The 12,639-nt window shown below is 43.4% G+C and overlaps 1 protein-coding gene across 5 annotated transcripts in view; it reads left to right on the top strand.

The window, feature by feature from the left end:
- The window catches only part of shank1 (SH3 and multiple ankyrin repeat domains 1), a 67,969-nt gene that overhangs the window by 31,911 nt on the left and 23,419 nt on the right, over positions 1-12,639 (top strand). For all 5 annotated transcript variants that reach the window (XM_077531897.1, XM_077531880.1, XM_077531889.1 and 2 more), the window contains 5 exons: positions 3,279-3,448; positions 3,557-3,681; positions 3,833-3,996; positions 6,432-6,545; positions 7,745-7,820. In XM_077531897.1, the coding sequence (XP_077388023.1) occupies positions 3,279-3,448; positions 3,557-3,681; positions 3,833-3,996; positions 6,432-6,545; positions 7,745-7,820 (649 nt within the window). The remainder of the gene's footprint in view (positions 1-3,278; positions 3,449-3,556; positions 3,682-3,832; positions 3,997-6,431; positions 6,546-7,744; positions 7,821-12,639) is intronic.

Below are 12,639 nucleotides of genomic sequence, written 5' to 3'. Positions count from 1 at the left end.
CACGGAGGTGGGAACACGACCCACCCATCCGTCCCAGACAAAAAGGCAGTTCAGGAGGGCGTCCATGACGCCAGACGAGAGTCCCATCGGGACCGTTCAGAAGACCTTTTCTTAACGCCGGACCAGGTTCGGAAGGTACCTCGAGAATCTCGTGGACCGGTTTGACTTGGTAGACTTGGCAGACTTGGCGAGGCGTGGCAAACGTGGCAGACTTGGCGTGGCAGGCTTGGCAAACTTGACGAGGCGTGGCAGGCGTGGCAGACTTGGCGTGGCAGGCTTGGCAGACTTGGCGAGGCGTGGCAGACTTGGCGTGGCAGGCTTGGCGGACTTGGCGAGTCGTGGCAGGCTTGGCGAGGCGTGGCAGGCTTGGCCGATCTGGCGTGGTGTGATAGACTTTGGCGTGGACGGCTTTGGTGTGATAGACTTTGGCGTGGACGGCTTTGGCGTGGACGGCTTTGGCGTGGACGGCGTGATGCAGTGACTTGGCGTCACGTGATGCAGAGACTTGGCGTGACGCGATGCAGAGACTTGGCGTGGCTTAGAGTCTTCGAGCTGCGTCCGGCGAGGTTCGGGGGCTTGAGGCGGTGCCCGGCGAGGCTCAGGGGGAAGAAGCTGCAACACGCAAGGTTCAGGGGCGAGAGGCTCAAGGGTCACCAGGTTGACTGCGGCTGAGGATGCACTGGTAGCTGATTGGTCCAAGACGTGATCCAAACAGTCTTTTCCCCATTCCAGTACGTTTCCGGAGTTCCAGTCTATTCTGGGGTTGTGTAGACGCAGCCAAGGGTGTCCCAGAACCAAAGTGGGTGATGAAGCTTGGATTATGTGGAAACGGAGATTCTCGATGTGTTGTCCAATTCGAACCTCCAGGGGTTCAGTGATGTGGGTGATGTAAAAGAGTTCCTTGCCATTAAGCGCTCGGGCCTGGAAGGTTAGGGGAAGGGGTTCGGTGGTGGCTTGTAACTGTTTTACGAGACCCCAGTCCATGAGGCTCTCGTCGGAACCGGAGTCAATGAGGGCTGGCATGTCAATGGTCATAGCATGGTGGCGTATCTGGCCTTGCGTGATTCTTTGAGTCTTGGCAGGTCGGGGTGGCGGGAAACTCACCGGTGAACCTCTTTTCACGGTGCAAGTTCCCACCAGATGACCAAGTTCACCACAGTAGTAGCAGCAGCCTTCTTGGCGGCGACGCTGTCGCTCCTCGGTGGTTAACTGGGCCCGACCAAGCTGCATGGGTTCCTCCTCGACGTTACGCACTTCCCTTGGCGTTGGTCGGGGAGGCAAGATGAGCTGTGGCATTTCTGTTTCCATTGGCGGTGAAAAGGGGGTTGGTTCCACCCTTCTATGGTGCCCGCTGGACTTGGTCAACTCTCGTCGGCGATGATCAGCGCGAATCGCTAGGGAGATCAGAGCATCCAAGTCGGTTGGAAGATCCACGGGAATCAGGAGTTCTTGTATGGCGGGTGAGAGTCCTTTCAGAAAGTGGTCCTGTAATGCTGTGGAGTTCCAGCCACTGTTTGTGGCCAAGGTGCGAAAGCGGATTGCGTAATCGCTGACGGGTTCTTTGCCTTGTTGGAGCCGGCTCAATGCCCGTGCCTTCTCTCGGTCATTGTTGTCGGGATCAAAGACTTGGCGCAAGGCGGCTTGAAAATCCTGTACATTTTGGCAGACCGAGGAGCCCCTGGCCCATTCCGCGGTTTCCCAGGTTTTGGCCCGTCCAGTCAGGTGGGACACCATGAAGGCTACCCGGGACCGAGCTGTGGAAAATGCCTGTGGTGAGTGTTCAAAATGGATGTCACACTCCGTGAGAAAAGTCTGACATTGTCCAGGTTCACCGGAGTATCGTTCTGGGGAGGCCAGTCTCAATTCTACCCCGGTGAATGACGTGGTCGGGACGGAGAGTTCAGGGAGGGGTAGCTGTCCGGTGGGGGCTGGAGCTCGACGCCGCGTTTGGCTCACCAGTTCGTGGACCTGGCTCGACAGCTCCGCCAGCTGCGAAATCACGGCTTGCTAAACCTTTTCCTGGTTGGCAAGCCGGACCTCATGGCTCTGCAGCGTAGCCTCGACCTTCCCGGCTGGGTCCATGCTGGCCGAAGTGTACTGACACGACGAGGAAAGGTAGGACTCAGACGCAGGATAAAGGTAGGCCACAAAGGCAACAGGTTTATTTCCGGCCAACAGCTGTCTCCTCTCAACTTGAGAGGAGAAAGGGGAATCAAAAAGTGGAGAACTAAAAACGCTCCACTGGGGAGGAAAAAACAGGCAAAAGGTACAGGGGACAACAAAAAGCGCTCCGCTAGGGAGGAAAAAAGGTTCAAGGCACAAGGGGTAACTAAGGGCGCTCCGCTGGGGAGGAAAAGGCACAAAAACAAGGCAAAACAACAAGGCAACGGGAACAAGGACTCGAGGACTGTGGGACGCTTCCATGCACTGAGATGTGTGACACTTCGGCACTGAGGGGAGAATGCAGGTGGCTTTTATTGTCTGGGTTGATTGGTGACAGGTGGGGATAATCATGGGAGGGAACCGGTAATTAGGGAGCGGCAGGAAGGGCAAGTGACCTGGGGTGAGAAGGGAATCAAAATATCAAAATAAAACAGGAAACATGACTATGAAAAATAAAAGCATGGGCCGTCACGCCGGTGGCGGCGTGACACTTTTGCACATTACAGCAATGCATATAAACAACCTGTAATCTCTAATAAGACTTAATATTGAGTCACTTACTTGCTAATGCACGCACATATTGAGTTCCTCCACATAGTGACTCGGTTCACAAGCATATTACGTTCCCCTTCATCCGACCAATAGCGAGGATTTTAAACATAGAAGGGCCAAAACATGCCTTATGTAAATTAAACTGCACTAAAAAAAAAGAAAACTAGCCATCTGAGGGTGCTAGAACTGCACAAATGGAAATCAACCTGACTTTTTTAAAAGATGGGCTGCTTATAATATCGTGACATGATGACGATGATATATGTGGCTTAATATCGCGATATTACCATTATCATTACATCCCTAGATTTTACCGATCCGGTCCACTTGATAATATATTTACCTCCATGTGGCCCCTGAGATAATATGAGTTTGACACCCCTGCCCTAACATCTCACGGAAAAAAAATGCTACTTGTAGTGATCACCCGTTAACGCCTAACCTTACTCCCTTAACCTAAACCACCAAACCTTCCTTACCCTCCTCCCCAATCATTTCTCACACTTCCCGCCTAACGCTAACTTCCTTAACCCACCCCGACCCCCCTAACCCTCACCCGCCAGTTCACTTCGTAGAGTCTCCAAAGTACGCCCCCCAGAGGCGCGAGAGCACGCACACCCTGACGTTGCCTCACCCTCACCCGTTCCTGCGCGCCAACAGTGACAGCAGCATGAACTTACCCGACTGGATGGCCATGCCCAACTCGCTGAGCACCAACATCGTCTCTGTGCAGGTACCCGCCGGGACTTTGCTGCTTTTATATCTTTCAGTCCCTCTCAAATCTCAAATGGGCTTCAAACGGAAGATATGTAACATGACTCATTGACGATATCCCTCTTAGGGATTCAAACACACAGGAACCATACGCAGCTCCAGCAGCCCCCGAGGGGCCAGGACGCGATCCCCGTCCCGAGGCAGGATGGGGGACAAGGAGGACCGCAGCCGACAGCAGAGTCGCAAACAAGGGTGAGGGGGGAGGATGACTTTATTTCATTTCAAATGGAATCTCAAAAGTACAACCCATTTTCTTGAGAATTTGAACTTTTCCGTTTACGTTTTAAGTAAAAGTAAAAATGTCTAATTTTTCCTTGTTTATATTGAAATCCCCCCCCCCAAGGCCCGCTTCAGCCCCTGCCGCCACCGGCTCAGCCAGCACGCAGACGGCAGGCCAGCGTCGGCGCTTGTACAGCGCCGTCCCGGGACGCATCTTTGTGGCCACGCGAGCGCACTCGGCCCAAGGAGAGCGAGAAATCAGCTTCAGCAAGGGCGACAGGGTCAAAGGTCAGCACCGTCAAAGCCGAGCCAGTTGCTCCATGTTGGCGTAAAAAAAATTTTTTAACCGGTTTCGAAATGTCTTTAAAGCGATACAACACTTATTAATCATTTTCCTTTTTTTTTTTTTTTCTTTTTTTTTTTTTTTTTTTTTTTTTTTAAATAAAATAAAATTAAATTAAAAAAAAAAATTATTAATCATTTTCCAATATTGGGTTAGGCATTGTGTACAAAGAATAAATGTGCAAATATCTTTGGCATCTTATTCCGTGAATTTTAGTTTTAAACCGATTAAGTGTCCGAATTCGATCGTACGGTGTGGGACGCCATGTTCCTGGTCACATGATCGTGATGACGTATCCCGTGCGTAACCAGAAGCTGTCTTCATTCATTTCAATGGGAATTTGCTGACGTAATGAGCAAGAAAAAGACGTCTTGGATCCCAAATACTGTTCAGAGTAAAGTCCTCAACACGTCCGGTTTCATGTGATTCCGTGTGGCGGTGGGGGGTGGCCGGTCTTAATGTTAGCTAAAACGTGCTTGGCCTAGCAGAGTGAAAAGTCACCCGGATGTTTACCGTCCACTTGGACTCGCCGACATCTGGATGTGTGAGTTTTTTCCGGCTTTCGGTTGGAAACAAATCTTTGGCAAGTCCTCCGTGGCTGTACTGCTTTTGAAGAAGTGCTTCTTTGTTGTAAGGTGAAATTCCACCTTTGATGTCCGCCGTGGGACGCGATCATTCCTCGTGAGTTCTTTGTTGTCATTCATTCAATGTGTATTTTACGCACGCGATACGTCACGTGATCATGTGACTGTCCAAAATGGCCCACACTGTTCTTAATGAAAAATATTCCTAAAAAGTGCTATAAAATCATAATTGCTCAACATAAATTGGCTTTTTTTTTCAGGGAAGAGTTGAAATTAACCATTTCACAGAATAGCTGGTTAGTTTTTCATAAGTCTTGTGTTCCTTTAAGCCAGTGTTTCTCAATTCCGGTCCTCAGACCCCCCTAGACAGCCTGTTTTCCATGTCTCCCAATTGCAACGCAGGTGAGGATCGTTATCAGGCTTCTCCAGAGCTGGCTGATTAGCCTTCATTGGAATCAGCTGCATTGGGAATTGGGAGACATAGAAAACGGGCTGGCTAAGGGGGCCTGAGGACCGGAATTGAGAAACACTGCTTTAAGCGAACACGTAAATTGTTTGTCTTTGTTGTCATGCAGACGCTGTTGAGCTCCAGGGACTATTTCAGTGAATGTAACAAAATTAACTCTTTCACTACCAGCCATTTTAGAAAATTTCTAAATTTTCAATACCCACGCACTATTATGTTCAATAATTATATATAAGCCGAATCTACCAAATGACAGAATAGAATAGAATACTTTTTGCCCCGTCCCATTCTTTTATAATTGACAGTAGAAAAATTTAGGTTTGCCAAAATACAGCCATTTCTCCCATGGACTCTGAAACTGTGTTTATTTCATATAAAATGGGGCAATGATGTCATCTACCGGTGGTTGGGCATCAGTAAAGTTGTTTCTAAGTTTGACATTTTCAGTGGAGCATAGTCAGATTCTTCCCATCTATCCCCACTCTGAAAAATTATAATTGACAGGTAACTTGATACTGGGAGTGAATGAGTTTTAAGTATACAATACATTTTTATTAGTTTTTTTTTCTGTTAGACAATTTTCTGTTTGTTTGTTTGTTTTAATTAAATGTTTTTCCACCTCCTTTTTCTTTTTTGTATTTTGGCATATTCAATTTCATTTATTCCAATTTTTGTAATCCACCATAATTTTATTCTGTATTATGTTTTTCAATTAAATCACATTTTCATTGTAATTTATGATCAGTTTTTAATGGTAATTATAGTTTTAGTTTTATTCTATTGTAATTTTATTAACTATAATTTTTTGTGTGTTTTTATACAGTTTTATAGTAATTCAAGTAAAACCTGTAATTTTTTTTCAGTTATATTGATTGTATTTTATTAGTTTTATTTATTTATTTATTTTATTTTTTATTTTTTTATGTATTCGCTGTATTTCTTCCCACTTTGTCATTTAAACTTGATTCCATTTTATTTCTGGTGCGGCTTTTAATTAGAACTTTTATGGCGGCATTTATCAGAGGTAATGAAGTAAGTGAACACAACAACATTGAGCAGCGTTAATGGCAGTTGTGAACTGATTCAGGTTCTGAGCCAGATCCAGATGTAGTATTAGATTCTATACCGGTGTAACCTCCAGAGTTCTTGTTCCTGATCCTGTTTGTGAGTGAGTGGAAGGTGTCGCCAGGCACAGTATGGCCAGCATATGGTGGTTGTATGCGGTTGGCGTGCATGCACGTATGTCTGTGTACATTGTCTGTGATTATGTATGTGTTGTTGTTTCCCTTGATTGTTATTCACGTTGTGGTTTTGTGTGTGTTCTGGGTAGTGTTGAGCGTGGGCGAAGGCGGCTACTGGGAGGGGACGGTCCGCGGTCGCACCGGCTGGTTCCCCTCCGACTGTGTGGAGGAAGTCTTGCTTCGAAGTCAAGAAGGCCGATCAGGTCAGTTTGAGTTTTTATTTTCTCTATTTTTTTTTTTATTTTGAATCAAATTCAACATTTTGTATTGTATTTTATTTAGTGCTGTCAAAGTTAAAGCATTAACTAATAAATTAATCACAAAAAAATATCACAATCATTTATGAATGCCGGTTAATCACATAATTTTCACCAGATGATTCTTTATCTTGATAGCGGATGTTTACGTTAAAGGTAGCGCATGTTGTGTTTGAGCAATAAACATAACTACATGCATTAAAGTAAAGCATTTAATAAATGTTTGCATATGACATTCAGAATATCTGTTCATATTAAAAATGTTGATTAAAAGACTTTATAAGCGATTAATCATGATTAATCCAATTCTAAAATGTGATTAATCTGATTTAAAAAATGTAATCGTTTGACAGCTCCAATTTTATTATTTATCTATAATTTCATGTCAAGAAGCTTGGTCAGGCCAGCTTTATTTGTAATTTTGTTGAATACATTTTTTTTTATTCTGTTAAATTCTTACTCTGATTTCAATTTCCTTTTAAATTATTATTCTATAATTTCACTTTTAAATCAAAAAAGCCTTATCTGGTAATTTTTAGTTTTTCTAGTAAATTATCAAAGGCAATTTTATGCTATTTGATTGTTTTTAATATGATTTCAGTTTCAGTTAAGTCAAGAAGCCAACTCAAATCAATTTTATTTAACATATTTATTTCATTTTTATTGTAGTTTTAGCTTTATTTTTGTTTCATGTTTATGTATATTGTATTTTTTTTTTTTAGAAACCAAAAATTCTTTAAAAAAAAAAAAACCCTGATAAACATTCCATACACCTTTGCCATGAATATCAGTGGGGAAATGGGGAACTTCCACCCTACCCTACCGCCACAATAAAATATTGAAAAATAAAGTAAAAGTAATAAATAAAGTAAAACATAGAAAAACAAACTGCGAGTATGCGGTGGTAGACTGTATATGTATTATAGTGTGCCAATATATTTTGTGATTATATTGCAGCCTCCTTTTTTCATTTTTTTTTTAAAGGCAAATGTTGCTTAAAAATCCATCAATTTTGGTTACATCTCATCTTAAGTCATTGACTGCCATTGACGGAAAAAGACGTCAAATAATGCATTTTTGCTGGGCTGGCAGTGAATGTGTTAATGTCAATAATGTGTTTTTTTCCCTCATGCTTGTGGCCCCAGAGAGCCGCGGGGAGCGTGCCAAGCGTTTGTTCCGTCACTACACGGTGGGCTCCTACGACAGCTTTGACGCTCCCAGGTAAGCAAAAAAAAAAAAAAAAAGCTCCACGCCGCCACCTACAGTTGCACCGGTGTGCTTGGTCCTTGTAGTAGTAGCGCGTGTGTTCATGTGTTTGGACACGCAGCACATGCTGAGTCACTCTGCTTCTGTTGTTGTTGTGACTGTGATGTGTTGTGACTGTGGGGCACGGGATACCGTTTCCCTGGAGGAGGTACCAGCTGTTTGAGGCTTAGTGTGATGACGGGGGGTGGTGGTGATAGGCATGCCATGCCAGCTGTTCACCTCATTTCAGGTCGATTTATGCGACTGCGCACTCTTTTTTTTTTTTTTTTTTTTTTTTTTTTTTTTTTTTTTTTTTTTAATTTAGTCTGGACAGTGCATGTTAATGAACATCACGTGGGGCACATGCATGTAAACACACCACACCAGATTATAGCCATGGGCTAATTTCCATCCGTTGTCCGCAGGCAGATCACAGAAACAAAACATCAAGGAGAAAAAGCACAACGTACAAAGCAACAAATATTGATAAAAACATGATTAAATGCCTAAGTAATGATTACATGACTGATTTGTTTTTAGCCACCTTTTGAGTTCGGTCTTGAAGGTATTGGAAGTGGGGCATTCTCTGATGTTGAGCGGTACAGTTTTCCATGTCTTATAGCCTCCGACTGACAGAGCCGACTTTCCAAAAGTGGTTCGTCAGTAAGGCACATGACAGACCTGGTGGCTCTGCTGTTGATAGAGTTCAGCTTTACGCATTCATTTTGTAGTGGTGGTGCCAGTCCGTGGAGTATTTTATATATTGCACAAGCAAATTTAAAATATTTAAAATTATTAAAACTCATAAGTTTGTACGTCTCCAAATTTGTATGAAATACATTTTCTTGCCAATATTTTTATTGATCTTTTATGTAATGATTCTATTTGTTTGAGTGTAAGAGACCATCTTTTGTAAAACAGTACTCAATAGACCCTTCCAGTGTGACGTCACATTGAAGTGCGCCCCTAGCGGTGGGGGTCAGTGCGTCGATGCGAGTGAATTAGAAAACAATAAGTGTGAGCTAGAAAATAGGTCAAACAGTTGATAAATCAGCGACCAATGCTATGGTGAACTTGTGCGCGGCCGACGGATGTTCTAATGGCTCAAACAGATATTAGATCTTTCTTTCGGCTGCCGGCATGATTCTAAACCAGGCGGAAGACAGTGAGGAGTGAAAGACAAGCACGGTGGCTAGCGTGAAACTACGACGCAACTGCTTTGCACCCACAAAAAGTACAAGGATATGCTCAGGTCATTCTGTCATGTAGTTTTTCTCTTTCTCATATACAGTAGGTCATAACATTAACTAATCTCTGATTGTAAATTCGAGGCAGATGTGATGAATGTGCCATATTATCTTTAGTGAAACAATCATTCATATTTTTTTTTTGCACAAGTATTCAAGTTATTTTTAACAAAAAGTTAACGATTTAATATGATTATCACAATTAACACTTTAACTCGGGCTTGATCTCTGCTGAGGAATGTGTAGTTAGCGACCGGTCTGTTTGTTAGCTGCTAGAAAGCTTGGATAGGTCGAAGACTTTGATATACAGCAAGACGACACAAACGGACACAAACGATTTAATGAATGACAATTTACACCATGAAAGTAGTGACCGACATACTGTTTCAACCAAAAACAACATACCGTATTTTCACGACTATAAGGCGCACCTAAAAGCTTTCAATTTTTTCAAAAGCTGACCATGCGCCTTATAATCCAGTGCGCCTTATATATGGATCAATATTGAGCCGCAGCAGGTCTCGCTGTCAAGACGCTATCGGTAATCCTGCACGATCGGTGACGCGCATGCGCAGAAGATCCCGCCATCTTGGCTCGCTAGCTAATACTAATACTTTACCTCAGAGAAAATAATAAAACAGCTCTTTATTCATTTTCGGAGTGAATTGAGTTGACAGAAAGCTGGTTTGTAATCTATTAATAAAGTTTGACTGACCTATCTTACTGTTTTGTTGACATTCCCTTTAGCGCAGAACCATCTAATGGATGCATAATGTAACCCCAGCCTCTACTGTAGCGCCTTATATATGGAAAAAGTTTTACAATGTTTACAAACATTGAAGGTGCGCCTTATAATGAGGTGTGCCTTATAGTGCGGAAAATACGGTACTTTAGGCTTCCACTTCCACTTTGCCCCCCCAACAAACTCCATTTTTGTAGCTAGTGGCTCCAAACGACTGGTTTCAATGAGTCGCGGTAAGGTAACGTCCTACTCGGGACGTTTTTTTGTGACACTTGACATCTTTCCCACCTTTTAACGAAAACGCTCGCTGAAAATAAAGCTCTCTACATTTATTTGTTATGGGATGTTTCCCCTCCGGGAGGCGCCGCAGACATACAGCAAGACGAGTTTAATCGGACACAAACGATTTCATGAATAACGTTTTACACCAGTAACCTGTGTCAACCAAAGGATAAATAGAACGTACCTTTGCTGCTGCGAGACAAATATTGTCGTGTTGAACGCAGCCAACATCCTTCACCCATCCAGACACAAACTAGTTCTAAGAATCCAGGCTCTTGATGGCGTCAAACTTCCTCGTTCCTCACATGTGTAGGCGCTCTTCTTCACAATGAGATCATTTAAAGTATTGTGATAAGTTACTTGGGGGAATGTTGTGGCTTGCTTTGACCAGGCCGATGGTGAAAGTAGATACGGATCTTTCCCTCCAACCAACTCCAGCTTTTGCCGATACCGGCTCAGAACGGCTGGTTCTAAGTGTGTCGCAGTAACTATGATAACTATGGATGTTTTTTGGTACATTTGTCATGTTTAAACGAATCACTGTAAACTCTGCTCCTTCCGTGTCTTTCTACGGCTTGTTTGACCACCAAGAGGGTAAGCGGTCGCTAAGCATTCTGGGTAAAGTGACGTCAGCTGGAAGGGTCTATATGTGAAAACACCACAACATGCAATAACATCTGATACTAAACTATTGCAAACATTTTAAGGATTTTTTTTTAAATGTTAAAAATGCATATGACTCGAGGGCAAGATGCAAAATTCTTATCGATCTGCCTTGTCTATTTTTCTACTGTGTGTGCCATCTTGCAATGTGTTACTATAGAAACTATAGCATGTAAATCGTTTACTTATTCCCATTTAAAATGATACTTGAACTGCTTTAGTGCCTTTTTTAGTGCCATTGTAATTGTATCTGACTCCTGGGCGGTCTATAAAACGCTTATGAATCAGACTTAGTTCTTTTAGCATACAACTGCTAGTGTATTAGCATTTAGCATGTATGTTAGCATATTCACTATTAGCAATGTAGAATTCTGTTTCATGCTCTACGTGTATTATTTACACAATCTCCACCTCTCATTCCAGTATCTGAATCTTCTTCTTCTTCTCTGGCTAAGTGTGTTTATCTCCGACAGCATCATATTTTATTGATTTCAAAATGCTTTTCGTCACAGTGGATAATTTAAGCGGTGGCTTTTAGTCCGCCACGGTACACGGGTCAAATCCCCCGCTGACACTCCTGTCATCCGTGACAGTCGCCGCGTCCCTCCGTTGTTTTTTAATTTAGCCGAGAACCCCCGATGCACTTTTTAATTGTCTGGCCATCACCCGCTCTCCCCTGTGGTGTCCCCATCTGGAGGCCACATGATGAAGGGCACAAAGGGGACACTTTTTTTTTTCTTTTTTTTCTAAATGCAAATGTACCAGGAAGTTCACTTTGAACATCTTGACTCTCAAATGTTCTCCACAATTACAGTCGTTTACATTTCAAGTATGTCAGCAATGATATTCCTGCTATCATCTTTTCAGCCAGTAAGGGGGCAGCATAGCACTAGAAAGCAACATTGTCAAGTGCATCCCCTCCCAAAAAGCACATAAGGAGAATACATTTGTATTTAAACAAAAACATAATAATGAAAATTGTCATATTTTTGTTTTGTTTGAAGAAAACAGTGCTTTTGTTGAGTACCTGGATTTGCTCATAATAACATTCAAACCCCAAAAAGGTCTGATTTTTGCCTATTTTCCCTTCTGTTGTTGCCATAAAGATACTAAAGGGCAAGTATTTTAATATAGTCAAGGAAGTGTTCTGCCTGTAGTTTATATTTTTATTAGAGTAAAAACAAAGTTAGTTCATTCATTGTCTATTTTTTTCTTAATTAATCTGGTTATCAGAATTTTATGATGCAAATATGGGAATCGGCATCAGACTAAAAAACATCCATATGTGTCAGGCCTGACTAAATACATGAACACTTCATATTTACCCAGTGATCTGTAAACACAATTTGGGTAGTCTTGTTGTCGAACGTTCCCCGAGGAGTCCTCGTGAAGCTCCCGCCTCCAAGCAAATGTCGTAAAGTGGCCTTATAAGCTCTGATGACTTCTCCGGTGTCCTCATCTGACCTGCCGCCGGCCCTCCAATGATCTCATGCGGAGGAGATGAACAGACCGCATGAGTTCATGCGTATAGCGGCTCGCTCCTCCAACTCCGGCAAAGATAATCAGTGGCGAAATTTGCCTGCCAGCGCTGACTGACTGCTTATCTGGAGAAAAATCTCGCAGTCCTCGTGTGTGTGTTTTTTCCTCAAAAGGTGAGCGTAAGTGCTAATGGTGCATTCGAGGAAACTGGGAAATTGTGGCTTTCCGCGAGGAAATGCAAATTCTTCTTCAATCGGTTCAGGTGGGCTCACACCAAACAGCCGTCGGCCATTACGGCTCCGCTCAGTCGAGCTTCAAGACGATGTGGATGGACAGCTGTGTGTCGGCCAGGGGTGGGGAGGCGGCCATCTGGCGAGCCGGG

The sequence above is a fragment of the Festucalex cinctus genome, chromosome 1, assembly GCF_051991245.1.
Source record: "Festucalex cinctus isolate MCC-2025b chromosome 1, RoL_Fcin_1.0, whole genome shotgun sequence".
Classification (NCBI taxonomy): Eukaryota; Metazoa; Chordata; class Actinopteri; order Syngnathiformes; family Syngnathidae; genus Festucalex; species Festucalex cinctus.
Note: the sequence above shows the minus strand (reverse complement) of the source record. Positions and strands in the feature narration are given on the sequence as shown.